This window comes from Malurus melanocephalus, unplaced genomic scaffold, assembly GCF_030028575.1.
Source record: "Malurus melanocephalus ecotype Western Australia unplaced genomic scaffold, MMel_1.1 scaffold_75, whole genome shotgun sequence".
Taxonomy (NCBI): Eukaryota; Metazoa; Chordata; class Aves; order Passeriformes; family Maluridae; genus Malurus; species Malurus melanocephalus.
Window position 1 is genome coordinate 957,270 of NW_026623307.1, and position 27,143 is coordinate 984,412.

At 41.2% G+C, this 27,143-nt stretch overlaps 2 protein-coding genes across 6 annotated transcripts in view; one reads left to right on the forward strand and one right to left on the reverse strand.

The window, feature by feature from the left end:
• B3GNT5 (UDP-GlcNAc:betaGal beta-1,3-N-acetylglucosaminyltransferase 5) overlaps window positions 1-19,369 on the forward strand; it is a 20,716-nt gene extending 1,347 nt beyond the window's left edge. The window contains exons 1-2 of one of the 4 annotated variants that reach the window (XM_057367093.1): window positions 348-509; window positions 14,689-19,369. In XM_057367093.1, coding sequence (XP_057223076.1) covers window positions 15,031-16,167 — 1,137 coding nt within the window. In that variant the 5' untranslated portion in view covers window positions 348-509; window positions 14,689-15,030 and the 3' untranslated portion in view covers window positions 16,168-19,369. The other 3 variants (XM_057367094.1, XM_057367092.1, XM_057367091.1) reach the window with 3 other exon arrangements.
• The window catches only part of MCF2L2 (MCF.2 cell line derived transforming sequence-like 2), a 106,672-nt gene that overhangs the window by 51,727 nt on the left and 27,802 nt on the right, over window positions 1-27,143 (reverse strand). For both annotated transcript variants that reach the window (XM_057367088.1, XM_057367089.1), the window contains exons 14-15: window positions 20,550-20,653; window positions 20,052-20,140 (exon numbers count right to left, since the gene is read on the reverse strand). In XM_057367088.1, the coding sequence (XP_057223071.1) occupies window positions 20,052-20,140; window positions 20,550-20,653 (193 nt within the window). The remainder of the gene's footprint in view (window positions 1-20,051; window positions 20,141-20,549; window positions 20,654-27,143) is intronic.

Sequence of the window (27,143 nt, forward strand, 5' to 3'; positions counted from 1 at the left end):
CGCCTTTGTTTCCCCGAAGGGGCGCCCGCAGCCGCATGGCTGGAAGCTGTTCCCTGCCTGCCGCCCCTCCCAGGCTCCGCGGATCCCGGGAGGATTGGGATGGGGGAAGGCGCGGTGGCGGGGACGGTCACGATCGGTTTGCGCGGAACTGGGGGGTCGTGGAGCTGCCGGGAGGCAGCAGCAGCCATCGGGGAAAACCCCATGGGGGYGGCAGGGTGTCCTCCAGCCCGCGACTTTGCCGGCATGTTCGATTCTCCTGGGTTTCCAAGGGTTTCTGGAGAGCTGGGGATGCTCTTGTTGCCGCGCCGGGAGGCGGGMGCGGGGCAGAGCCGCGGGCTCGGCCGGGCTGGGGGTGGCGGGGCCCCAGGAAAGGGGGAATCGCTTTGGCTCACCCGCCCTGCGGGGAGCACAGAAAACACCTGAGCTGTTTCGGGAAAAGTAGCTTCGTTAACTGCTTCTGYGCAAGATCTTGGGAGATTCTGAAGATGGGAGGCTGACATTACCCCGGGGTAAGCAACTACATTAAGCGCAAGACAATAAKAACCCCTGCAACTATCTTGGCTCGGCAAGGCAGTGGAGAATTCGGTACGTGCTGCAGCATCCTCATCTCGGGACTACCCAGGCTTGGGCCTGAGGATCTCTTAGCAGCAGTGTTGAAACTACGAGTGCAGCCTGTTGAAATCTGGTTTGTATGATGCTGTCTTGTTCTCACTTCTCCCCAGTTCTTGCATTTCTCCTAGCAGATGCAAAGGGAAAAGGATGGGGCTAGAAAATGAAAGGATTATTTTTATAAAGGGGAAATACTGCAGTCTAAGGTTTTGTTTTTTTCTCGTTGAATAGGGCAGGAGACAGTAAGTCACTGTTGGTAACAGCCGTGGAATATTCTAGGAGTATTCCAGAAGGCTGGACTGTCACATAGAGCTGGCTGTTGCTCTGGTATTACAGAAGYTACTGGTTATTTTGCTAGAGCTAGTTTTATAGAAGCCCACAATCTAGCACATACAGAAATGTAGTATGTTAGTAAAAAAAAGTGGATTTTTTTTGCAGGTAAGGGTTTGGGGGTTTGTTTGTTTGTTTTTCTGTTTAGAAATATAGTAGTATCTGCTTAGCACTTGTGTTYCACTGAATTGAACAAAACTGTATCACTTTCTGCTTTCACTGAGATCCCAGATTATTGAGAAACAAACTGGTTGCTCCTGCTGCCCAAAGCAGTAGTTGGGACAGTCTCTCTGACATCTGGCCAAACTGGAGTAGTGAGTACTGATGCTAGGAATGGTAATTCACCTACAGATTAGGGAGAAGCATGTGGAAAACCCTGCAAGTCATCGTTTATCGTTGGAAATGCCAGTGGCTGTGTTTGGTGTCTGTCTGCACCTACAGTGTTACAGCATCTAGGATGTACTGAGCATTGCCTCTCTCATGGTTCTGACTCTGAGCCTGAGCAATTGTCYAGGTAATCCTTTAACTTGAAGATGTTGGTTACTGAAAGGACAGAAGTACTGAGGGGGTTTGCTGTTGGGAAACCTCCCTGTGGTGTTGCTGTTACTGCAGTGGGTCTGGCTGCACCTTGGGACTGGCAGAAAGAGGTGGAGGGAACCAGAATGTGATGGATTGGCACCYCTCTACCGGCTTTTCCTTCCACATGGGACTGGCAGAGTTCAGCCAAATTCCTTCCTTAGTTTCCTAGGACGTGCACATCTCAAATRAGGCTATCTGATTATTCAGCAGACCTCCATAATACCTAATCTTCCAATTCCTGTGGAAAGCAGCATGACCCACCTCCGTCAGGTTGGCCAGAAGTGAAAGCAGGATTTTTCACTGATAAAGGAGACATTGTATATTTGCAATCTTTGCAATGTCTGGGAGATTGTGGTCCAGATCCTGTACTGAGCTGTGTACATTCCTGAGTCTTCAAAAACTAAAATAATACTCATGGACACTAGAGAGGTTTCCCTCTTTCAGAAGTTTTCCAGGTAGGACATTTGCCCTCCAGCAATGGGAGAATGCTGTGGAAGGATCTTTGCAAGATGATACTCGACTTAAATATTATAATCAGTGGGGAAACTACCACAATGCATGGAAGCAGGATGATGAAACACCTTCATTTTGGAATTGCAACTTTTTAGAACAAACTTGTACCAGTCCTGAAATTTACTTTTTGCTTGGCTGACTGCATTGTCTGATCTTCAACTCAGAACTGTGGCTTGGAGATGCTGTGGCTGCTATATGTCCAAATAACTCAGAAAATCTAATCGATCCCAAGGCTGCTTAAATGACCTGCAAACAGATGACCTCAAAAGAAGGGAATGTTGTTGTATTCAAAAGCAACTTAGTTGGCAGGGCTGTTGAAGCAGGACATACATGTACACACTGCAAAGACGACAGGCTGTAGGAGCTCCTGCCTTGGSTTTCTGCAAAACAGTTTCATGAGGTCCAGGTTGACTGTCTGGTACCAACTCGATTTCTGAATGTAGTTTAAAACTTGAATAAAAGCTGTTTGGTCACTCAAAACACACGGGTATGCTGCCATGCTCTGAAGGTACACTGTCACCTTTCAGGTGCAGCAGCTCAACCTCACCAACTCATGGTAGCAAAGAAAGGGATTTAATTGGTCCTTTGCATTTAGAGCTAAGGAAAGTTGCTTCAAATTGAACACGCTGTTGGCCTGGTAAGGCTGCTCACATTTCTTCTCCTATTGTATCCTGCACTATTTGTGTCTTCCACTCTCACTTCAACTGAGACCTGAGGAGGCTTGTCAGACAAAATTGACCTTCTGTCTTTGGGCAGAAAATTTCGTTTTTCTTGTTCTTTAAACTAGTATTCATCAGTAGCAGTTTCCACATATCACTGCAGCCCTGTGTCCTCAGCCCTAGATTAGTTGTGGTTTTGTATGGAATATGAAACAGAGAAAGCATGAACTTTCTGCTGCTTGACTYGGTTAACAAAGCTTAATCTTCAGCTTTGCACCATGCACCGGAGTGTGAAATCCATGTGTTTTATTGTTAAAACCGCACAAAGTGCTTTCAAACTCTTCCCTCTAACTTTCCTGACTTTCCAATAACATTTACTCACTAAATTTTTGGTAGGAAGTCTTATAGTGAGTATAAGGGTGGCAAAGGTACCATATTTACAACTAATTGTTTTCTGAGGTTCTGGCTGCTTTGTCAGCAAGACCTGAGTAAAGTCCTGTGGTAACTACAAAYACAGGCTTTCTAGTGCCTTGTTTTCAAAGTTCAACTTTCTAGAATGATCTGGYTTCTTTAGTGATGTCTTTGTTTTTCCTTCTTAAGTCACGCCTGAAGTCATCCCTACCTTGCAAGCTTCTGTTKCCATGTTTGTAGCTTCCTTTTACAGTCTCCAGACTGGTGTTTTGTGGTTCTGTCTCTCTGAATTTCATTTGTAGTTTCTACTTAACTCTGTTTCACTAAACTGTCCTCAGAGCAGTTCTAATCTGGTGCTGTGTGAATGMAAATGCTGTAGGTAGTTTGTTACATTCTTGGCCTTACATTAGACTTGCAACAAAGTGTGTGTATATATATATACACACATATCTGTAACAGACATGTATTTTTATATATATAAAAATATTACTTTACTGGCTCTTGATGTTATTGACTGGCCTATTATCCCATTCTCCTAAGCTGAGACAAGTACTTCTGGTTAAATGCAAATACACAAGTTCCTTCATTTAACTTACAAAGACTGTAGTCTTGGAGAAATCTCACTGCTTATTAAACATGTAGGGAGTGTTTTGCAGCTCCTTTGTTTGACTTTCCTTATCTGATTTGCATCTGGAAACTAGGCCTGAGGAATTCTTTGCTTAGTCTTCTGTTTAGTGGCTTGTTGTGGCCAGTGGCTTATTAGCAGCTTTCAGTGAGGGCACTTGAGCTGGAACTGTAGGATGCTGTTCCTCAGTGGCTGCAGCTCTGTGTTTCTTATAAGTGCATGGGGTGGGCAAGGAGGGGTGTTTTGCTTTGCTTTTCTGCCATGAATGTGTGCTCTTCCTGCTCCCCACATTTAATAACAACAAAAAGCAGTCAAGTGTCTCCWGTTCAATCCCTGCCCTTGTGGCATTGCAGAAGAAGCTGTATAAAAGCCAAAATTCTCCTTAGTTCCCACAGAAGTAGGAGAGGATTAATGGAATTCATCCCACCCCGTTTGCAGACAGGCTTAAACAAAGCCTTGCACCGCTATTATCCCRGCCAATCTGCAGCTCCTTTGTATGTGCTGAGGTGCTTCTCAATCCGCATTATCCTAAAATCTGAGATGCTTATGTCTTTCTGGCTGGCTTGAGGCAGTCAYGGAGATCCCCAATATGCATGCCTTCAGTACTGAATCTGGTTTTAAATTTTCAAAGAAATATCAGTGTGTGAAATATTTGACTGTCTTGAAAACTTTAAAATGTGTAAACTACATTAGAACCTCGAAACTTACGTAGTCATATAAAATAATTGAAATGAACCATTTCACTGCTGAACTAATGGAAAAGGAGAGCTGGRTATATGAATCCAGATCTCACAGAAGTGCTAAATCAGTGGTGAAACATTATGCCCTCTGGTCCTTTTGGGTGGACAGCTCGTCCGGTACACTTAGAACAGCAAAACTTTGCTATCTTCTGTAACTCTCTCCCCAAACTCCTCCCCAGGAAGTGGGATCTTTTGATACAAATAAAGATTGGAGAACRTTAACCTTTCAGGCTTGGATACTACTTGCTTTGGAGTTTGGTTACTCAAACTAACTCCTGTGTGTCCTTTCAGTTTCAATCCTACAACTATTTCCGACTTTTCTTAGGTCAGTGAAGACTGTGTGAATGCTTTCAGAATTGAAGGCTAGAAGTTAGGAGAATAGGACAGTCTGATGTGTTGCTATTTCTAGATAATGATTTGCCTCAAGKTAGGGTGACTCTTCAGTTGAATTTTAAGGTGCTGTTTGTGTAACTTGAAAATTAAAGTAATTAAAAATATAAGTTCTTTAACTTCCATAGGTATATCTTGAATCCCTAATACTTCTTGCTTTTAAAGAAAACGTGTGTGTGTACATATATATATATATATATATATATATATGGAGTATATGCAGACTTCACATTTACCCAGCATCTGCATGTGTTGTTTTATCAAACTAGTGCTGAACTATCCCAAATGATAATTAATCTCATTGGAAAATAACTGCAGTACAAATGCTAAACAAGAAGTGAATGTGTGATCCCATAGGCTGCTTGCTTGATCTGAATATCTGCATTTCCTGTTGAGGAAAGAAGACAACCCACTAGATGGGATTATGCAAGAAGCAGACAGGGCCATTAATAACTTTCCTCTTCCCTCAGTCTTGAGTAGAATACAGCATTTCTCTCTTTCAGCTTAAGAGCTGGTGGCAGCTGTGCCCAGCAGTGAACAGGARGGGTGAGATGAACAAGGGTGGACTCTGTTCAGGGCAAGGGAACAGTGGGCAATGGCTGTCTGTCCTTAAGTGCATGTAGGTCTGTGGGTGTATGGAAAGATGGAGTGGCTTGGGCARTATTTGCTCTTGGTGATCTCAAGAGGAGGCCTTTGAAGTGTTGTGGTAATGGCAGTTTCACTGCATTTGTGGGAGGGGATAAACCATTAGGGGTCATCTTAAAGAGGTTCTCTTCTTCATTATCACTAATCAGAAAGYTCATCTCTTATAATTAATTATATATGGATGTGTTTCTTTATATATTGATAGAACTATTGTTTTTCTCCACAAAGCAGCTTCTTTTTCAGGCTGATTTCATAGATGCTTTAAGAGGACTGTCTTAAATTACCAGACCTTTGTGTGTCAGTGTGCGCTTTGCTTGAGGTACAGCTTTGTGTGTGGTGGACTCGGTGTAGYGTTGGACCTTGAGCTTGCTGAGAGTGTGTACGGGGTGGGGAAAGCATGGCCTTGAAACTGCAGGCCTGGATACATCCCTGACTGAACAGAACTGAAAACCRGGCTGTGTTCCTGACTACGTCACCYGAGTCATCAGGATGGAAGAGTTTTTAGCAAAAWTGGTGCTGGTTCTGACTGATGGGATCTTAGGATGGGAAACCAGCACTATCGTTCTGCAACCAACTTCCTCAAACTCTTGTGCATGTGGTTAGAATGTTACAAGCAAACCTGCAGATTTGCCTCCCTGGGCTCTACTTGTAGGTTTGGGAAAAGAAACTATTGGAGSAAAGGATGTGATGCAGAAAAGAGTGGGGCAGGACTTCCTCATGCTCAGTTGTGTATAGAGCACAAATGGTGTCTGGATTGTTAAGTGAGCATGAGACCTGGCTGAGGTGAATGAGCCATGCTTCAGAGACAGGCAAGTTTCTGCAGCTGAACTGAACTGGGAGCTCTCAATGGGATGATACTCTGCTATGTAGACTCAAGAGTTCACCTCTGATCTGTGCTAACCTCAATTCAGAATGCAATAAGGGAACTAAGAAAACCCACAACTTCCCATACCTTGTAAGTTAACCAGTATAGTTTAATTCCAACATGTTCATCATCGTTGGTCTAACTGAAAGCAAAAACACCATCCTTTGGCACAAAACCATCCTGTATCTGAATCTAAAACTGAACAAATTCTCATTTGCCTGTCTTCCTGCCTCAGTGCCCACATGGTAGTGACCCATGTAACATCCAAACTCTTGCTGCACTATGGGAATCCATCTGGAGTTTGATGCTGAATTTGGATCATAGGCAATAGTATTGTCTGAGGAAGAGGGATAGACTGGGGAGCAGATGAGAGAATATTTACTTTGGAATGAAAATCATGAAACCTAGAAAATGCCACGGTACAATGCTGTTACCCTTCATACACTTTTTAACTCACTGCAATTTTTTTAAGTGTTCTTACTGRGCAAAAGGAAAGTTTCTGAGAGACGCCCCAGAAAAGGCAGCTTGAACTAGTCTTACAGTTGTGTCAGTCTGAAATTTTACTTCTTCTTTCACTTTGGCAGCTAACATGGAAAAGGTGTGCTTCGGATAGTTGTTCAGCTTGATCTTCAGGTATGGCTTACAGACTGGAATGAAAATCACCTTAGGTTTGTGGGGAAAATAGGCAGGAAATAACATTTCTAGATCTAGCWGCAAATAAATATTTGAATGGGCTTATTTCAAAACAGCAGCAGAAAGAGTTATTGATTAGATGAGGCCCTGATGTTGTAGCTCTTCAACTGAAACATGATATGAAACAGGGATATTAACGCCTAATAATACAAGGGAATTTGCAATTTCTTGTCTTGCAATGTTGAGTTTTGTACTGGATCCTTAACTGCTTGATATTTCACAATTGCTTTCTCTAGCATGGGGAAAATAGTTTTCTTCAATGTTCAGCTCAAAGCTTGCCATGTTTAATGGAATGTCCTTGCAAGATTGTCTGAAATAACACCTCTTTGATAAAGAGGTGAATACACTAATATGGGACAGAAAGTAGTGGCAAGCCCTTTGTGGTCCTTGCCCACTTYTGAAGGCCAACTGTTTCTAATATCCTGGGAGTAAGTGGTAAATAATCACTAGAAAATTCGTTACACCACTTGCACAGAAGCTTCCAGATAAGATTCCAAATACTAACAGTAATTATCTACTATAAAATGGAGAGGGATGGCTATATTAGTGGGGTAATGTTAGCAGCTGCAGTTAATGTGCTCTGCCTCCTTGCTACCAATTTTTGCCTTGGTACATGGGAGAAAAAATGTGTGCAAGTCTCATATGTCTTTAAATGCTGGCAATGTAAAAGTGAACTTACATAAATGCAGACTGCATTAGATCTCATTGCTGCCAAAACTGATGTGGTGGGWTGTACAATAGGTGCCACTACAGTCTTTGCAGCTGTGCTGTAAACCTCTGACTTGTCTGTGTTGAAGCTAAGTGCTTAACTTAGTCCCTCTTCTCAGAACATGAGGACATGTGGCCTCAATCATGTCACTGCCAGACTGAAACTTCAGAATATTATCCTCACTCTTCTCACCCAATCTGCTGCACACACAGCGCAAAAATTCATGTTGGTGCTTGTGCATTTTATGCAAAATCCCTTGAACTAAATGACTCATATTTTGGAGACTCATTCTGAAAAATGCCGTCCTTCCTTCTAGCTTGTACAGGAAAGAGTCTGCAGTGGATACAGCAGGTTAAAAAAAAATGAGAATTGCAGTCCAAATGTAGAGTGGTGCTTGAAAGGTGGTCCTGCACCTCTCCTGCTATCTCTGCAGTGGCTGTTTTGGGCAACTGCTCTTGATGAAAGTAATTTAAGAAGGCAAGTCTGTCCATTCTGGCAGATGTCTCCATTTAGATTGGCTTTCAGCAGCTGGGAAGCTTTCAGCTCATTTTAGAGGAAACTGAAGAAATCACTTTCTTTCCACCCAATAGTTACAGTAAGTGCAAAACCTCTGTAGAAACGAAATCTCTACTGGCATTTAGCTGCTTCCTGGCAGTGCTAAGCATTTACAACCTGTTTCTGCTTCCAGCCCTGAAAGAATTGAACTGCTTTACTAAATTGCCATCTAAAGCTTTGCCATCCTTTTAAATTCTCTGCCAACATTGCTCAGCACTTGYAAGTTCTAGCCATCAGAGAGAATCAGCAAGCAGGCACAGCTTCAAATGGCTCATTCTTCTAGGTGCTGTTGTARTTACTTCTGATACAGAACTTACCTGGAGGAAGTGTTGTACTTCAATGCCCATTGTTTTTAATAAGGGGATTTCTCTTGACTGAGCAATTTCAGAATCATTTAAGGAGTCTGTGTTTTGGRAAGTGTTGAAAGTTCACCTTCATAGAAAGTCAGGTGTCTGTTCCATCTGAGAAGCCCTCAACACATGCACAAAGAGCATCTAAGAATGCTGGTGCACCACTCCAGGAAACAATACCCTGAGTAGGAGTGGCAGGCAAACTAAAGAGCTTGCAAGTGAAGTCCACAGAGGAGGTTGCAGAAGATGGGTTATGTGCTCTTGAGACAAAATTTGCAAAGGTAGTGTCAGTCATTGCTGCATTATGTTCCTTCTGGATGCAACATCTGTGATCTGATTCTAAACTTTTCACAGATCTTTGGAGCACTGGGCAGTTTCTTTTTGTTGATTCCATTGCCATTGTGACTATGTTTTCCTATAGAATACTTGTCTGAATTGGCTTCCATTTCTCAACAGTTTGGATAGAACAAGATGTCACMGTGGAATTTTTAACATTACTTGAAATTATTTTCTTTGCAGTCTGTTTGTGATTTCTTTTCATCTTGGTGCTTGCAAACTATGTAGGAAGATAGACTTAGCTAAGTAAATTACTGCATCTTATTTCCTAAAGTGACCTTCTGTCACTATGGTAGGAAGTCCTACAAGTGTCAGGATATAACTTGTTTAGTATTGCTGTTCTGCTTTTTGTGACACAGCTGGTGTATAAGAAGAACATGAAAATTAGTTTCAAAGCAACTGTTCCATATATAAGAGGTTTTTCAAATATTGGGAAGTGAAGAAGGAGGACATAGGCCTGGGAAGAGATGACAGATAACTTCACTTGTGAGGACATGTCAGCAACAGAAAGATAATCAGCGGAACCTGGGTTACATAATCTTATAGCTAAAGCTGTAAGCAGCAAACTCCATTCAGGCTTTSCTCCCATTAACTTAGACACATGCTTTCTTAATTTTAAATTAGTCAATCAGAATGAAAAATCCTGATAAGCTTCTGTTTTGATGCTTATTTGATGTRTGAACTTGACTAAATTTCCTTTGAACTTCGAGTGTAAACAGTACATAAATCAATACTGGAGATGGAAAAGTTCAATTTCACAGGAATTATAACTGTTTGAATTGCTTCAAACACAGAAAAAGAAAAGTTTTAAATTTTACTTAAACAAAACTCTCAAATATATCAAAGCATATTCTTTGGACCCCATAGCCCCTTTCTAAACAGATTTGAAGGCTTCAAGAAAATCCAACTCAGTTTTTTCAGGATTGTCCCATCCTTACCCTAGGTTTGACATGTATGTCTGAATTTAAAGCYAGGCAGTGATAATCTTGGCCCATGCAGCTTTAACTGCAGCATATCTGCCTCTGWCACCTCAGTGGCTGGGCACATTCATTTAGTGCTGTAGAAGTGGTGTGCAGTTTAAACAACATCTCGTGTCACATTGTGACATCTGCCATCAGGGTGAAGGCAAGCAGGATGGAGGGCAGCTGAACCAGGATGGAGCATCTCTACCATGTCCTTTTAATCTGGGCATCCACTCCACTGTCAAACAAGCTGATATGGAGGAGTTAATGTGACAGAACTACTCTGACTTTACAGCAAAACCCTGTCCTAGGGCTTCAGAATTTCTATAATGACAGAGCCTGGCAGAAGCCTTAGAACTGAAAAGACTGAAAGCTTTAGAAAACAATGTGTGTTACATCTGGTTCTACAAAAGGAAACCCTTGAGTCACATTGTACACTTAGGTTAGGCACAGCTTGACTTCAATTAGCCACTTTCTGATACTTCCTTCAAGTATTCAGCAGGCTGCTTTTTGGGGGAAAGAGGTTGGGAGGAGCTGAATTTGGCTTGAGCAACAATATAAACTCCAGAGCTGTTGCAAACTATGGAAAGTTGGTATGGTAAGGATGAGAGGGCAGGATTGGGGGAAGAGYGAGTGTGAGGCTGTCCACAGCTGGCAGCAGCAGCCTTTGGCACAACCAAGGACAAAATACGGACATTGAGATCAGCAGCTCTTCAGTTGACTTCTGTTTGGAATAGGTAATGTTTGAGCAAAGTCTTCAGTCTTTCTGATAGGCCTTGTGGACTTTAACCAAGAGCTGCTGACGTGAAAGTGATGGTTGCTACAAGCTGATGGTAAAAAATGCTTCTATTTAAAAGTGTTTCCTGGTATATCCTGCATTGCCTGATAAAGTCACTTGTGATCTGAACTTATCTTCTTCTAGGCAGGAAGAGTAAAATATAACTATACATTATGATSCTATCCTATGAACTACACATTTATGATGCTTGTCCTAAAATGCATGTTGTTCAGGGATGTGGTGTATTGAAGCCMAGCTTGTGCATGGTACCACATGACAAAATTTGTAGCTGGGAATTTTAAGATGTTCTCTCTGTGCAGTCTTAGTTGCTCTCTTGGGTTTTAGGTTTRTATCCGGGTGGTGTTAGTTGGAAAAAATCTCCATGTTGGACGTCTTTTGTGTGAATGTTTTCTCTTCTTGGTTCTTCCTGTGAGGGTCTGTGCCTCCAGTGTTTCTTGTTTAGGGTGTCTCTGTGTTTCCTTAGTGTGTCTCTTGTCTGCCTCTCCTTAGTTGACTTTCCAAAACTATTTTACTTCTATCCTCAAATAAACTTCATACTGTCTTTTTGTCAAATATTGACTTTTATGAACTTAAAGTATATCCTTAAGGATCTGCTTTTCCATCGTGGTCACTCTACAAACTRTTGAGTTTGCAAGTCAAACTATGCCAGTTCCTCTTTCACCCTAGAATATATTCTAAATGCAAAACACAGAATAGTGAACAGTAGCTACAATGAGTCATGCTTGTGGTAATACTGAAAAGTTAAATAACAAACTCATTTAGGAAAGGCAGGATTGCTACAGGATGGCAAAAGCCTTGGGGGAAATACAAGTTWTCATCTTAAATCTGCCAGAAAGAAAGATACAGGAACTGTGCATGGGATGCTTGGTTCTCACAGTCTCTCTCCAATCTTAGAGTGGATCTAACAGCTTTCAAGCCACAAGTAAGGAAATGTACACCAAGAGGCAAAACACCTTAATTATGGCAAAAAAAATGACTGTCAAGCATGGTTTTATCTCTGTTCCACAGTGTTTCCTCTTGCTAGGGCAAACAGATCGGTGAGTTGGATTGTTTCCTTTTCCTGGAATGATGAAATTTGGATGGTAGCAAATAGCTCATGTGGTGTCTCAACCTGTTTTCTTGTRAAGGGAAGGAGAACATGACTAAGCCCAAAGGCTGGGTCTTGTAAATGGGCTATATAAAGTTCTGACAATCAAAGAGACTCGTGCATTAGCACCTTCAGTGCAAGTCTCCACACTTTTTTGGAGAGAGATGGACAAGTGGGTATAGGCCTCCTTAAATTTCATCAGTATTGCTCATCTATAGGCACACTTAGAAGTTTTACCTAAGAGATATTTTTCTGAGGAGGATTCTGAACAACCTCTGTCTACTAATGGMTCTTCTAATTCCACTGAACTAGAACAAGGAAATGACAGACCAGGGTGTTCCAGCCCATAGTCAGTTAATTTTATGGCTTGTTTTCATTCCAAGGGAAAGCCTGAAGTCTCYTTCCAGCATCCTTGACTTCAGGAAAGCAGTGCTAGGGACCAGAAAATTGCCTCTTGTTCCCTGCTAGCTGCTCCATATTTAAAGCTGTTTTCATGATGATTCCGTGTTTTGTGGTGGATTTTTTTTGGTGGGTTTGTGGGTTTGGTTTGAGTGTTGTTGGTGTTTTTGTTTTTTTCTGGAGACTTATTTTTCCCTGGTGGGAAATAACTGTCATGTGAGTTATTTTCACTGCTAGCTCTCAGTGACTGTGTCCTTTGTATCTTTTATCTGTGGTGTTGACTGTTGTCTCCTTTTACCAGATGACATGGGCAATTGCAGACTGTTTTCCAAACTTGTTATCCAAGTGCAATCTAAAAAAGCTGTATTTGGTGATGAGGATCCCTGTGTTTACCAAGGCAAACTTTGCTTCAGGTGGTTAAATAAATTGCCTTATGCTCCCTTCACTTTCAGTTCTCTGCTTTTATCATGATGGCAGTGAACAACCTGACTGGCTGGTATCTTCAGACCCGCTCTTTAAAAAGAAACTACCAAATGTTGGGATTTCTGTAGCACTCCAGCTTGTCTGCATCCCTRTGCTTCATCTGAAACAAGAGTAAGCTTTGCAATAGTGTTCTATTGTAAASTTGCTGAGTTTATAACTCTGAGGTGTATTGTTTAACTTCATGTTTCCAAAATAAAAAGGGTTTAAACTGATACTAWAAAAAGCGCTGACTGACTTTTATTCACCAAACTGCCCATACAGCTTTTCTGCTATGCATTACAATCTGCAATCCTCAGATACACCAGTGCATGGTTTCCATTTTGAGCAGCCGGACCCTTTCCTGTAGCCCCACAAAATTGCCCCAGGTTTTCTTATGTGTATATTCAGTTGTGTTCTCATCATGCTATCTAGTTGCAAGACTTTAGACGGCTAAAACAGTCTCCATGCATTTGTGTTGAACGTAACTTCTGAGTTGAAAGTGATAGCTTGTGTTCTCTTGCTTCAGGGGTTGTTTCTGTGCAGCAAGTGCTTAGTTTGTGGGATGTCATTCTTTACAGGRCTAGTCCTACATTTCTTGCTCGACGGCTATTTTTGGTTTTTTATGGGATGAACAAGTAGTTGCTACTTCAGGCTGCTCTTGTTTATTACATAGCAGAGACAACTCYGGCTACAAGAACAGAATTTTAAAGTGCAGGGCAAGAAGGCTGGACTTGGGTGGCTTTTTGCGCTTTGGATTCTTCACTAAACCCTAGCCGGTAGCAGAGATAGTRGCACTGAAGTGWGTGTGAGCTGTGCGGTGTCGAGAGGTGTGCCTGTGGCAGGGGTGCCTAACGGGAGAGCCAGTCAGTGGATCGGTCTGTCAGTCAGTCTGTCGGTCCGTGTCTCGGTCTGTCAGTCAGTCTGTCTGTCGGTCCGTGTGCTGGTCAGTCTGTGGGTCCGTCGGTCGGTCCGTGTGTCCTGCGGGCCGCTTCCCCGCCGCTCGGTGTCGGGCTGTCAGTCAGTCTGTCAGTCGGTCCGTGTCTCGGTCTGTCTGTCGGTCACTCTGTCGGTCTGTCACTCGGTCCGTCAGTCGGTCCGTGTGTCCTGCGGGCCGTTTCCCCGCCGCTCAGTGTCGGTCTGTCAGTCGGTCCGTCGGTCGGTCCGTGTGTCCTGCGGGCCGTTTCCCCGCCGTTCGGTGTCGGGCTGTCAGTCAGTCTGTCTGTCAGTCGGTCCGTGTGTCCTGCGGGCCGTTTCCCCGCCGTTCGGTGTCGGGCTGTCAGTCAGTCTGTCAGTCAGTCGGTCCGTGTGTCCTGCGGGCCGTTTCCCCGCCGTTTCAGGGTGCGGGGCTCGCGGCAGCTCCTCAGGGCGCGGGGCGCTCGCGGCCCGTGAGCCCCCTCAGGCAACGGCCGCTCCCCTCCGGCCGGCGGGTTCGGCCACAGCAGCAGGGCCGGACGGGCACTCCAGGCGGGGAAGGTGCGCGACGAGGCCACCGCGGTGTCCCCGGGGCTGGGGAGAAGGACCGGAGTGGGCAAGGGGCCGGCGAGGTCCGGGGCTGCGAGCCCCCTCAAACACATGAGCTCGCCTGACGCTGTTCCGGGAGCAGCCGCAGGCCTCCACCTGGCACTGGGTCTTTAGCACACCGCCGGCCCAAAAGGCAGTTTGTAAACCCAGCTTTCCGACCTTATAAGAATTTAAAAACGTTGTCATTTGCCGGCTAACGGTAGTGGGGGTTTCTAAGAAAGAGGTTTCTGTGTCAGTCTCCTGTTTCACTGGCCTTCACAAGTTTGGGCCRCTGACCACCTCTGCCTTACTGCCAGTCGGTTCTTTTTTTATTCTGGGMAATGGGAGGGATGTGTGTATGTGGGTGGGGATGGGGAGTGACTGAGTAGTCAGCTCATTTCCATGACCAAACCTAAAACYAAATGTGTTAATAACAGCTCACTTAAATTTTTCTCCTCTCCCCGCTTCAGAATTGGCAGGTGTTCACCTTCATGAAGGAAAGAAACACATGAGAAGTTCTTATTCAAGCTGTAGTGTTTGCTTCAAGATGCCCCAAAGGGAAAACATTAATCTGCAAGTCTCATCTTTCAAAACTGCRTGCATTCTTTCAATCAGAGAAAAACGTTTTTTGAGAAAGATGGCTTGTGAAGTCTATGAACAAAGGCATCTTCACAAGGATACTGAATGAAAGACATCATGCCTTACAAGAGACACTTATCTTGAAGGGTGACACTGTGCTCTCAAATTAAAACACAGGCACTGTGAAAACACTGATCCTGAACAAGAATAAGGATTATAAAAACTACATCAGAATGTTTGTTAGTCCCAGAAGAGTCAGAAAATGCCATTTTTTGCAGTTATGTGCCACTTGCTTCATACTTTGTCTCATGATTTTTTGGGTACCGTTTGATAATCACATTGTGAGCCATATGAAGTCTTATTCCTACAGATACCTCATAAATAGTTATCATTTTGTGAATGACAGCCTGTCTATCAGCAGGGATAGCGTGAACAGAGTACCAAGTTACCAGTACTTGATCAACCACAGAGAGAAATGTCAGCAGCAGGATGTCCTTCTCCTATTGTTTGTGAAGACTTCTCCTGAAAACCGGCATCGAAGGGATGCAATTAGACAAACTTGGGGTAATGAGAAGTATGTTCGTTCYCAACTGAATGCCAACATTAAAACTCTTTTTGCTTTAGGACGACCAACAGACCATCTGCAGAAAACACAGTGGCAAAAAGACCTTGAGCTCGAAGACCAGAAATACCATGATTTGATTCAGCAAGACTTCTTGGATACTTTTCACAATCTTACTCTTAAATTGCTTTTGCAGTTTAGCTGGGTGAATGCCTACTGTCCTCATGCCAGGTTCATTATGTCTGCAGATGATGACATATTTATCCATATGCCAAATCTCGTTGCTTATCTCCAAAGTCTCACACAAATGGGTGCTCAAGATATCTGGATTGGTCGAGTCCATCGYGGATCCCCTCCCATAAGAGACAAGAGTAGCAAATACTATGTTCCATATGAAATGTACCAGTGGCCCTCTTACCCTGACTACACAGCAGGAGCTGCATATGTAGTATCAAATGATGTAGCAGCTAAAATCTATGAGGCTTCATTAACTCTGAATACAAGTCTTCATATAGATGATGTTTTCATGGGTCTCTGTGCCAATAAAATGGGAATTGTACCACAATATCATGTATTTTTTTCTGGGGAAGGAAAGGCTCCATATCATCCCTGCATTTATAACAAGATGATGACATCTCACGGACACGTATATGATCTTCGCCAGCTCTGGAAGCAGGCTACAGATCCCAAAGTTAAACAGATTTCTTCAGGGATTTGGGGTAGAATGTACTGCAGACTAGTCAATATTATGCTTCTCTGTAAACTGTACTACCAGGACACATATCCTTGTTCAGCTGCATTTTCTTAATACTTGAATGTCTGCATTGAAGATCCACTGAGCCAAGACAGAGCAACGTTTTAGGTGTTTATCCAAAATMTATGTAAACGTGGAAAGAGGTAAAATTTATATGTCAATACTTGGGGTGGGCAGAGGGAGAGGAAGAAGATGGTCCCAGATTCTGTCCAGAGACTTACTGGAATGAATAGCTCTCCTGTTGTACTTCAATTTATTACATTGTAGCCTGTTTTTTTACACTCTTCAAGGGATGCAAGTCTGGATTACAAGTGAACTATAATGAACTTGTAGACTTTGAAATGCTTGTTGAAAGTGTCTGTTTCTTTGAACTTGTCTGTATGTCTTGACAGTTTTTAAAAAAGCTATGTGAACTAAGGCATGTGGCAAAAAAAAAAATCTGTTCTATCAAAATGGAGTAGACCTTTCAAAGCAAGAGAAAGTGGAACTTCTGACTTGATGAATGAGACTATCACAGTTGTTGAAGGTAGTGTAAACTATCTACAAATATTCACCATTTCTCAGTGCTTCATACAAAGTCACTCAGGACCTGCACAGTTGACAAACAGTGCATGCTAGAAGTGAAAACCTGCTACAATTGTTTTCTCAAATCTCTCTAAATCTTTGAAATAGGGAAAGTGTTTGGATGCCCTCTGGCATGGTGGTTTTAAGTAACAAAGGAACCCCCTTTAAAACTTGAACTATAAAAGTCAAATACRATTCATGTAACTGGCTGGACTAATMTTTCTCTGTCTTCCAAAAACTGAATCAGTATATTTAAACAGTCCAATCTTTAATAAATAAATAAAGTTAAATTAGTTTTTTTTTTAATAATGCTTCTGTTTTCCAATATTCATGATTGTAGAGGTGAAAAGAAAGCATAAGTCCCTGAGAAAAGTCAAGAGCTAGTTTGAAGAGTTCAAAAAAACAAAAACCTTATGCTTGTACTAACAGAGTGGGAGGATATTTTCTGCACAAACTTTGACTTTGCATTGAAGGGATAGTGAGATCGTGATTCACAGAAACTCAGTACACAAATCAAAATAACTAAAATATTTCTCCTGGTGTCAAAATTGTCTTTAAAATTTCAGGGTTGTTTGTGTCCACAAACCCCTGTACCTTGACTAAATCTTAATATTAATATCACTTGCAAAGGAACAAAATAGCTGTGCTTTGTAAACCAGAACAGAGCTAAGTCATGTGCAAACTGCAGCCTGTATGAGTTGTCCTGTGGTGCCATAAAGATACTGCAGAGAAACCAGAGTTGCAGGATGTCTGCAGTCCTTGCATAGCTCAGTCATGGTGCTTCTACAGACTCTCAGGACAGATATCTTGGTTGTTAATTGCCAAACCTGTGGTAGCTGTACAGGAGTTGCTAGTTTGAAGCTGTGAGTAGTAAACTTGGTTTAACTAACTGCTGCTGCTCTTGGAGCTGTGCTGCTGGTTTTCTGGTTTAAATGGAAAATGGAATCTGTCAGTATTGACAGAATCCAGGAGTGAGCTTGCTGACTGTTATCTAAGCTGTTCAAATGGAGGGTAGGTAGCTACTGGAATTAAGTAAAATATGTAACTTTCTATAATTGGTTTTGCAGAAGGAAGATAAGATTCCTAACTGGACCCGAAWGTTGGGCATATAAAGAGCCCAACTCCCACAAACAAGTCATTTGTCAGTGGCAGAATGACTGAAGAGTATAGCAGCTATGCTTTAGAAGGAACAAATCCRGTTCCTTTTCTTGCCTAAACAATGGATAATAGTACTGGGGATGTAGATCTGCATAACCTGTTGCATACAGAGGAACCAAATGCACATATAGAAAAAGTATTATTTTGTATTGAAGGAAAGCTGCTTCATCAGATTTTTRATTTGTTGTGAGCCATTTAAATCAACAAAGCTGCACAGCAAAACTGCACTGCTAGAAAAAGCCACCTGTTCACTGAAGGGAAAGAGGGTCTTCATATGCAGTATACAACGCAGATGTACAAGTAAGACTACAGTCTTCCAGAATAACTGTGTGTTGGGATTTGTTTTCACTCATACAAGCAAAAGTAAAGTAAGCTTTAAGTAGCTTTAACCAACTGACATTAAAATGCTGCTTAAATACAATTTGCCATTACCCGAAAGTCACTTTTGGCCATTGAAAGATTTTGTTTTACAGTTGGTTTTGAGTTTTGCTTGGATTGTTTCTTAATCTTTAAAGGGCCTTGATGTTTGTAGTATGCATTTTCTTTTGCTGCAGTGAAAAGAAGTTGCTTGTTGAATAAAAAGGAAAGCATGAARGCACTCCTTCCAAAAAATGGAGACACAAAACTTTGTATTTTCTGGTTCTAAACACAACTTAAGATTTGTACACTTCCATCAGGAATCTTTTTTAACAATAGTCTCGGTGCTCCAATGCAGGGCTGTTAGGTTTTACTCCTACAAATAAAACTTTATCAGCCTGAATGGTCACTCCTTATTAAGAGTTTGACATTGTTGCACAGCATATTAAATGCTAATTTTTTTTACCTTTGTTTGTTTGGTTTGCATCAATTTCCCTTTGATATTACTAATTTTTATACAAAATATTCAATATTTATTCTTAAACTTTGCTCTGTACCACAAAAGACAGTTGTTTTGTAAAATTTGTTTTGAATAAACAAACTTATTTCTTTTAAAAAAACTTAAACAATACAGCAAAGGCTAATATCTCTTGTTGCTTTCTTTGTAACTGACAGGATCAGTTCTGATACTTTTACATGTTGTTTTGAGCTCTCTCTTACAAGAGGACTTCCAACTGCCTCCCACTCCCCCCCTGTCCCTGGTGTGCACAAAAGGCAAAACTGGTGTTCCCAAGAAAAGAGAGAGCTCACGAATTTGTTCACTAAGCTTCTAGGTCTAAAGTTGTATAAAATTGCCAGATATTAGAAGCCTAACCTGTTGTTAATGTTATAATTTGCATGTTCTCTTCAGGCAGCTGTTCCTCTGGAGATGTGTATGTGTCTACAAAGTTTTCATACTTTGCACCTTTGGAAAAGTAGCTGATGGTTTGGGGACCAGACATAGTATTTTTATAGGGTATAATTAGATTCAAATAATTATGATTTGTATGTCTCTCCAATTTGTCTGACACAATGTTTCAATYTAGGGTTTTTACAAATGAAGTCTTTTGCATCAGGTAACTTCAGTGTGTGAGACAGGGGCATAATGTAAGTATAAATTGTCTAAATGATAGTGAAGAAGACAACAAAGGAAATGAAGTCAGRATTGTGGMATTTGRCWTATTGCAGGGTGGGTTTTGTTGTGGGTTTTTCATTTTGTGGGKKTTTTTWATTTAATTGTTCCCTTTGACCTAGAAGCTGCAGTTCAGCTAAAACTGTTTTTTGTTGRACTAAGTGATTTAAGTATCTGGGGCTTTAGAATGCATCATTATTAATCTTTTTCTCAGGATTTTGCAGAAATTCTAGCTTGCAGTTAAAAAACTGAGAAGCCTCTCAGAGGTATATAGTCAAACATGAATATTCTGAATATTGTGAGAGGATCTTTAACTGTGGTTTTTTTTGTAAATACATGCAAGGTTTATTCTAATTACTTCTTCTCTCACATCTTGTAATTAATGCTTCTAAAAAAAAAAAAAAAAAGGTTTATTCTAATTACTTCTTCTCTCACATCTTGTAATTAATGCTTCTAAAAAAAAAAAACCAACTAAAAAAGCCCCAACCAAACAAAAAATTAGTCTTGCTGGCTTTTCCATTTGATAGACTGGGTAGAAATGCATGGTWGTAAGCATTTCAGTGACTTTATTATTGCTAATTATTTATTAATCTTGAACTTCGAAGAAGGTGTAGAGAATGTACCAYAAATGCAATGATTTGCATTCTAAGAAGGAAAGGATTATAGTGGCTCATATGTGCAGCCTTACCTCCTCCTTGTTGACAAGTTCTCATCGCTTTCACTGGTCACCAGGACTCTGCTAGATCCTCCTTGACTGGCTTCATGCATCACTTCAATCTGAATGAGAAGAACCCGTTAAAACTGAAAATACTTAATTGCTGAAGCTTTTATTTAGAGAACTTTAACTCTTTGAAAGAATAAAAACCAGATACTACCTAACCTAGTAAGTGACTAGACAGTTAAAATAATTTAATTCTAGATGTGCAGAAATACCTTCTSTCTATACTCTCAATCCTTGCTCAATATTTGCATGGAGGCATTCCTTACTCCAGGMAAAATCATTATATTCTTGCACCAGAATTATCTCCTTGTGTAGGTAATTACAGGCATCATATTCTGTTCCTTMGACTCTGAAGCACTATTTTTTCATTTCCTGTCTGAAGCCAACCCAAAGAATTCACATTTCCAGAGTTCTTTGTAGAATGCCCTATGAAGAAATCTGTCCCCAAATCACAGGTAATCCTACCTTAATTCCACCTTTAGTCTTCTTAATGCTTTTCTTTTTTGATAAATCTACTTCGGAAATGGTCTTTGGAGGGCAGGAAATTTCTGTGGACCTCCTGTTGGTAGCTGAAAGAGCGAAATAGAAAGTAACATTAGAAAACATGTGCTAGAAGTTAAAATTCTAGTTCCTAATAAAAGCAATGAGCAAAGATCCTGACACATCAATGATAAATGGGACTTGTCTTAGAGAACTGAGTTGATGGCACAAGGGATGGGTTCCCTTGTTCAGTGCTGCACTGTGTCTCAAATTGGTATCTTCAGYTCCCCACTGTAAGGATTACTTTGATTTGGCTTCCCCTGGGAAAACCCTCTTTAGGACAGCACAGGTAAATGTCAGCCAGCTGTGCCAGCACTTGGGTAATTGTCACTTGCATGGTGTTGCTTGTSTGGGTTGCCAAAGAAAGGAAATTTTGTTTCTGGTAATGGTTTCCTGATGTGGGATTAAAGGATTTTTCCCTGTAAGGTTCCATTACATAAACAACTCTCAAAAGAGTAATCACAGGAGTTGAGCAAGTCCCAGTGACGGGTATGTCATCGTGACTCACAAGGACAGAGAATCTGTGGATATTATTTCAGAATACGCCCTGTTGTGCCAGGTTTGGTCACCCTTCAGGCTCTGAATACCCCAGCTGACACTGAGGTGTCTGAGGCTACTGGACATAACCACCTGTGCTGAGCCTGCTGTCCAAAGGAAAGGGTTAGAAGGAACTGTGAGAAGGGAAAWACTTGAGCAGAAAATAATCTCTGTTACAGTTTTATCTTCATTTTGAGTTGATAATGAGTTCACAGCAATGCATGTCCAAGGCCAACAGCACTCTCCTTTTTCTTAGTTGCTGAAYTGACATTGTTCCATACTTTTACCCACACCTGAATACCCTAGATATGCTGCCAGTGTCTATTTACCCAGCCCAYTGGATTTCTCGACAAAGCTAATTTACAGATTTTATGGATGTGTCATGGAAATAAAGGGAAACAAAGGAAATAACTTCAGAAAACATGGGAACTTTTGCTAATATGAGCATAGTCAGCAATGCAAGTTGTTTGACATTAATCAGAAAACTTTGTAGCTTGAAGGAATAGTTGATACTGATACGAAAACCCTGGGTGAAAGCAAGCAGCAGAAAAAGTGGAAATCAGCTACAACTTTGATGTCTGGATCACAACCTGCAAGCTCAGAGAGCTCCAGGTGACCCACAAAAGAAAGCATAGGACAGTTTAAATAACAGATGACATTCACAGGAAGCCAAACTGCAGGTGCTCCTTGATCCAGCAGCAAATTACTCAGGTCAGTTCACAATCTGAGTCTTGCCTTCTTCAATGGGACATGTTTCAGAAAAGGAGACAGGTATAAGATAAGAACGYGGTCAAATTCAACTGTGGATATTTCAGAGATGAATTCGATTCGTATTGACACAGTGAACTTCCCTTTCCAATTTGACCCAGAAATGAACTGAAAACAGGAAACAAGCTGCTTTGGTCATGCTCTGGAGAATTTTTCAGTTATTGACTGGCCCATGGTCAGAGACTGCTGCATGTCACTGCATTTAAGTAATTTCTGGAGCAGTATAGAAASAAACAGCGCAAATACCTACCAATTATTGTTGCACTAATTACTGTGGAACTGGAAATATAAGGGAAACTTCCTTATAAAATTCTGTACAATTTACTGTTTCAAGGTCGGTACAGTATTGTTTTGCTGAAGAAGCTGAAAATCATAATTTTGAGCTGTCCACTGAAAGAATAAAGGCACAGGAACAAAGGAAAACTAACTAGAAATTACCTCAGGTCGGCATGATTTCAAGGTAATTTTCATTCTGTTGTTTCACAGTACTCCCCTGGATGATACATAACTATGATTTCATTTTGAATTCATTAATATTTTAAATTGCTTGATGCTGCTCTTAAAGCAAATRTTGTTAAAGGGCATTTAAAGCATCTGTGCATCATAAAGCATTATGATACATACCCAGCACCTGTGCAATATTCCAAGCCCCTGTCACATAAATACCACACTTTACATTCAGGTTGGGGGGAATTTCCCCATCACATGTTTCCCCATATGTTTTTCTGTATGAGTTTGTGCATCCTCACTAACCACCTGCAGCAGAATGAAATTCCTTTGGCAAGAACAAGCATGGAAACAACTAGTCTGYTAAACTTTACTGGGGCTTGCTGCTCATGGAGCCCAACAGGAAGATGAATTTGAAGATAAGTAGTGCTTTAACTACTGTTTTGAATGGTGAGGACAAAACAGAATGCTTAGTCAGCTCAAGAAACACCAAAGAAGCTATGGTTATCACTTAATGGCTTAGGGCAGAAAGACTGCCATTCTTAGGCAATGTAATTTAGACTCCTTTGCTCTAGCAAAAATTCTGTCAAGCCCCTGAAAAACTGCCGATACAAAAAGTACAGAGCGAAGCTCCTGGATGTGGAATATTCTTCTACAAGGAGACACTACTTGGTTTCTTCAGACTGGCCCAAGGGTAATAGCAGCCCCACAGCCAAAAAACTGAAAGTATCTTTTCTTTTTATTTATAGAAATACACTGAACCGCAGAAGCTAGTGGTTTCTCAAACCAATAATGAAAATCACATGTACCACCTCTTCTGAGTCAGCTAATCTCTCTGCAACCTCACTTCCCCTGCACACATCCCCAGACTCTTGCAAGACATTCTTCCTTTATCCTCTATCCAGATGTTATTAGTTAGTGAGTGTTATGCACTAGTGACTGTGAGGAATGCTGGATTGGATCCAACGAGCAGTTGTATACATTTAACTGAGATGGAACCAGCTTAAATTCTATTATTTAAAGAACTGAAAAGTCTCCCTTATGAATCTTATGTTCCAAGCTGGCCTTCTAAGATGCTTGTATGGTGAGTCATGGATTTTGTATGTTAAACATGTTATTTTTTTAGCTAGCTCACTGAAATTTTGACATCTCTGCTCCTGTATTTCACATTTATGTTGCACACAGAGAAATCTCTRGGTGAATATTTTATAGGACTTTGCCATGTTCCAACTCTTGCCAGAAAGATAACTACAGCAAGACATTTTTCCTAACCATGGTCACTGAGATGGCCAAATGATCTTTTACTGAAATTCTGGTACRGATGTGCCAGAAGATTGCCTTTGGGAAAGTTTCATTTCAGACAGTTAAGAGTTTGGGAGAATTACAAGCAAATTAAAACAGATATTGCCAAGTGCAGTGATCCCTAATAGTTTGTATTATTCTTTACAGTTCTGTAGTTCATCTCATTGTGCCTGACAGTCTGTATGGTTTGACTTTGTGGACCTATTCCAATACATTCCAGTTTTGCACAGAAATGCAGAGAAGAAATATGTAGTCAAATCATCAAAAATTATGCCCTCAGAAGTGAATCAGAGCAAAAATATTTCAAGTGCCACTTCTTTCCTCCTAAAACATAYAGGGACAAATTTAGCCATTAACAGTATTCAAGCAATTTCTATCRGGAGTAAACAGAATTCTCCTTAAAATACGTGTCATCTACACTACTTAAATATTTTCAAGGCTCTTATTATAAAAAGTTCAGCAGAGATTTCTGCCTTTTCAGGCTTGATCTGTGAATAATATTTAAKCAAGTTCTCACAGCTAAAATGTGCACCAAATACAGCTGGCAAAGACTTTTGAGCATCACAATTATTCCAGAACTAGTTCTTCAGYCTTGAACAGGCATGTGCCTGCAAAATATGTACATTCACTTGTGAAACTAGAAGCTTCAAGCAAAATTTGGATTAATCTAAAATTTTGCATCAGTTTCCAGACCCACAGAAAAGTTTTGACTGAAGGAGACTTTACAAGGCACCTCTGAGCTCCCTTTCTGGATTTTCACTAAGCTAGAAGATTGCTGAGAATCACCAGAAACCACAAGGACATAGACATGAAACTGTGACAGTCATTTCCCTGACAGAAACCTGCCCTTTCTCTCAGACATGGTATCAGTTCTGCCTGTGTGCAGAAAATCCATCTCTATGTATTTGTCCACGTAAAATGGAGAGTCTGACAGTTACAATAATGGAGTATTTAATGTCTGAGCTTACATATCTGTGAAGATTTTTTCATGAGCACCCTGAATTGGATTGAATTTTCCCTACCACCCCCTGTTAGGAAAATGGATAGTCAGCAATGAAAAACAAAACAAAATCTATTCTGGAACAAATGTAACTTCTTTTCCTTTCACAGCCCAACTATTGCAGTGCTGCCATGGTATTGTTACTCTGCTGCCTGGGGACAAAAGCATTTCTTTCTGGTCTTCTATTTCTGTTTACCACGTTTTATTGCCTTTGCTTGCCTTTGTATTTACACAGTCTAGGAACATGGTATTTCCCTGTTGCCATATTCTATTTTGCAAGTTTTTAGAAATATYCAGGTATGTCCTGTGTAGCAAATGACAAATCAGTTACAATATCTGTTTCAAGAAGGTGCTCCAAGCCTCTCCCATGTTTCCAAGATATAAATAAATAATCCCCACAAGTAAATGCTCACAGTGCATTGACACAATGAATGTGAAGAAAGGACACAGAGGAAAGTCCAAAAGAGGGTAGCTTCAAGAAGAGCAGAATTTCACAGCCTCATTTTCAGGCTTGGAATAGGACTCAGTGTCCCTATTTCTATTCTCAGACACATTTCAGAGTCAGACTGTGAAACATCTTGGTGAATTCTTTGGTTTATCTGTGCCTCAGTTTTCTTTCTGAAAAAAAGAGGTTAAAGTACTGACCAGCGATTGCCAAGTGCTTTGGCATTCTGAGGGAAAGGGCATTCAGGAATTTCAGAATCTGATTCTTTRTAGTGGACAATTAATAACACCAAAAAGAATATGTGAATATAAATGTACTATTCATGGCTGTTAAAGTAATTGACTGTGAGTCCCTGCATACACAGCAGATACTCAGGCACTTCTGTTTCTTTTTACAGAGGTACTCTCGGTCAGTCACCTTGAGGAATCTGAATGAGATGGCCAGGTATACTTATCAGAGTCTGAACAGGAGTGGTTTGTACTTTGCACCTCCTCCCAGAACCAGAGCAATATTTTAAAATAAATTTCACCTACCTATTATTTTGCAACAGGACATTAAAGGCTAATCCCTGTCACATAGTTATCCGGAATGGGTTGTATAACTAAGAACTGCAATTCAAAGGACAGAGCAAGGGAGCATCTCACGATTTTCAGTGCAAGAGTTGATAGTATRGGATGGGCTGTATGAACAAGAATCAAAACTTACAGCACTGTCATAAACTAATGGCTGTTCTATAAGGCTCTATCTCTACCACCAATTTAATTTAAAATCTGCAAATGGTCTAAAATGACAGGAAAGAAGTTCCAGAAACAAGAGACTGCAGACATAAATGGAGTTGCAAGATTAGCTTTTAGCTTGAAGATGCAGTTTCACAATAGGTGAAAGCCATCCTAAAACTGTGCTGCCACTGACAGGAACTGGCTCTGACCTACTGACCCCATGACCCCTCTTTCTGCAACTTCCTTTGCTYCAGCACTAGTGGTCATGCAGTGAGCAGTCTGATGAACTCTCACACTAGTGCAGCTTGGAGCAGGTGACTGGGCTGTGTGATCTCCAGAGCTCCCTGCATTTCTGTAACTCATGCAATGGAAAAAGAACTACTGCAATTTTGCAGCCTGTTTATTGAGTTTTTAAGGCAAATCACAACTCCAGCAAACTGACTGCCCAGCCCAGTGCAAGAGGAGAGCACAGTGCTGGGGATGTGCGTGTGGCCTCTTCACAGGCACTGCGTTCTCAGCTTGCTTTAAACCAACAGGGAAGTTGAAACTTAAGGTGGGAACTGTACACAAAAAACACAACTAGCATGGTTTGGGGCAAAAAAAAATGTACTGTCAAGCTGGCATGGGAATGGGAAGAAAATTATTTTTCCTTGGAACAAAAGGATGAATGTTGTGGAGCAGAGGAGAATAGCCGTGACTTTCTGCTGGTAGGCCTACAAAGCATCATAGTCAGGCTACTGGCCATCCTAATCTTCCTGTTGAGAAAGCTGTTCATTGCCTACTCTTCATGCAAATTAGGGTTTTTTTCCAAGGCTTTTTGCTAAAGGTTTSCCTTTTAAACAGCCCTAAGGGTCCAAAAGGACAACCCCTTCTTGCCGCCAAGCACAGGGTAGAGGGTCTCCAGGATACACAGTTTCAAATTAGCTTCACCCATGTTCCTTTCACAGAAAAAATAGCAAGCTTGGATAAAGGCACATGCTAACCTCAAATCAGGAAATTTCAGTCATTTCCAAATAAAGCAATGCTSAGCTTCTCTAGTTAGCAGAGGAGAAGCTAGGAAGTGAATTAACATCTATGTAGAGGGGAAAAAGCAAAAATCCCACAAATGAGTCACTGTCAATAGTAAACCCTTAATTTTGCAAGTATCTGATTGAAACTTGAGGAATTGTGACCCTCAAAAGCCAAATATTTACATTACAGTATCTGCAGTGTAAGAGAGGTTCTCATGCTTACATTGCATTACATTTGCATTGACAATCCTSGCTTGGGTATTTGAGAATTAGCAATGTAGGACACACTGA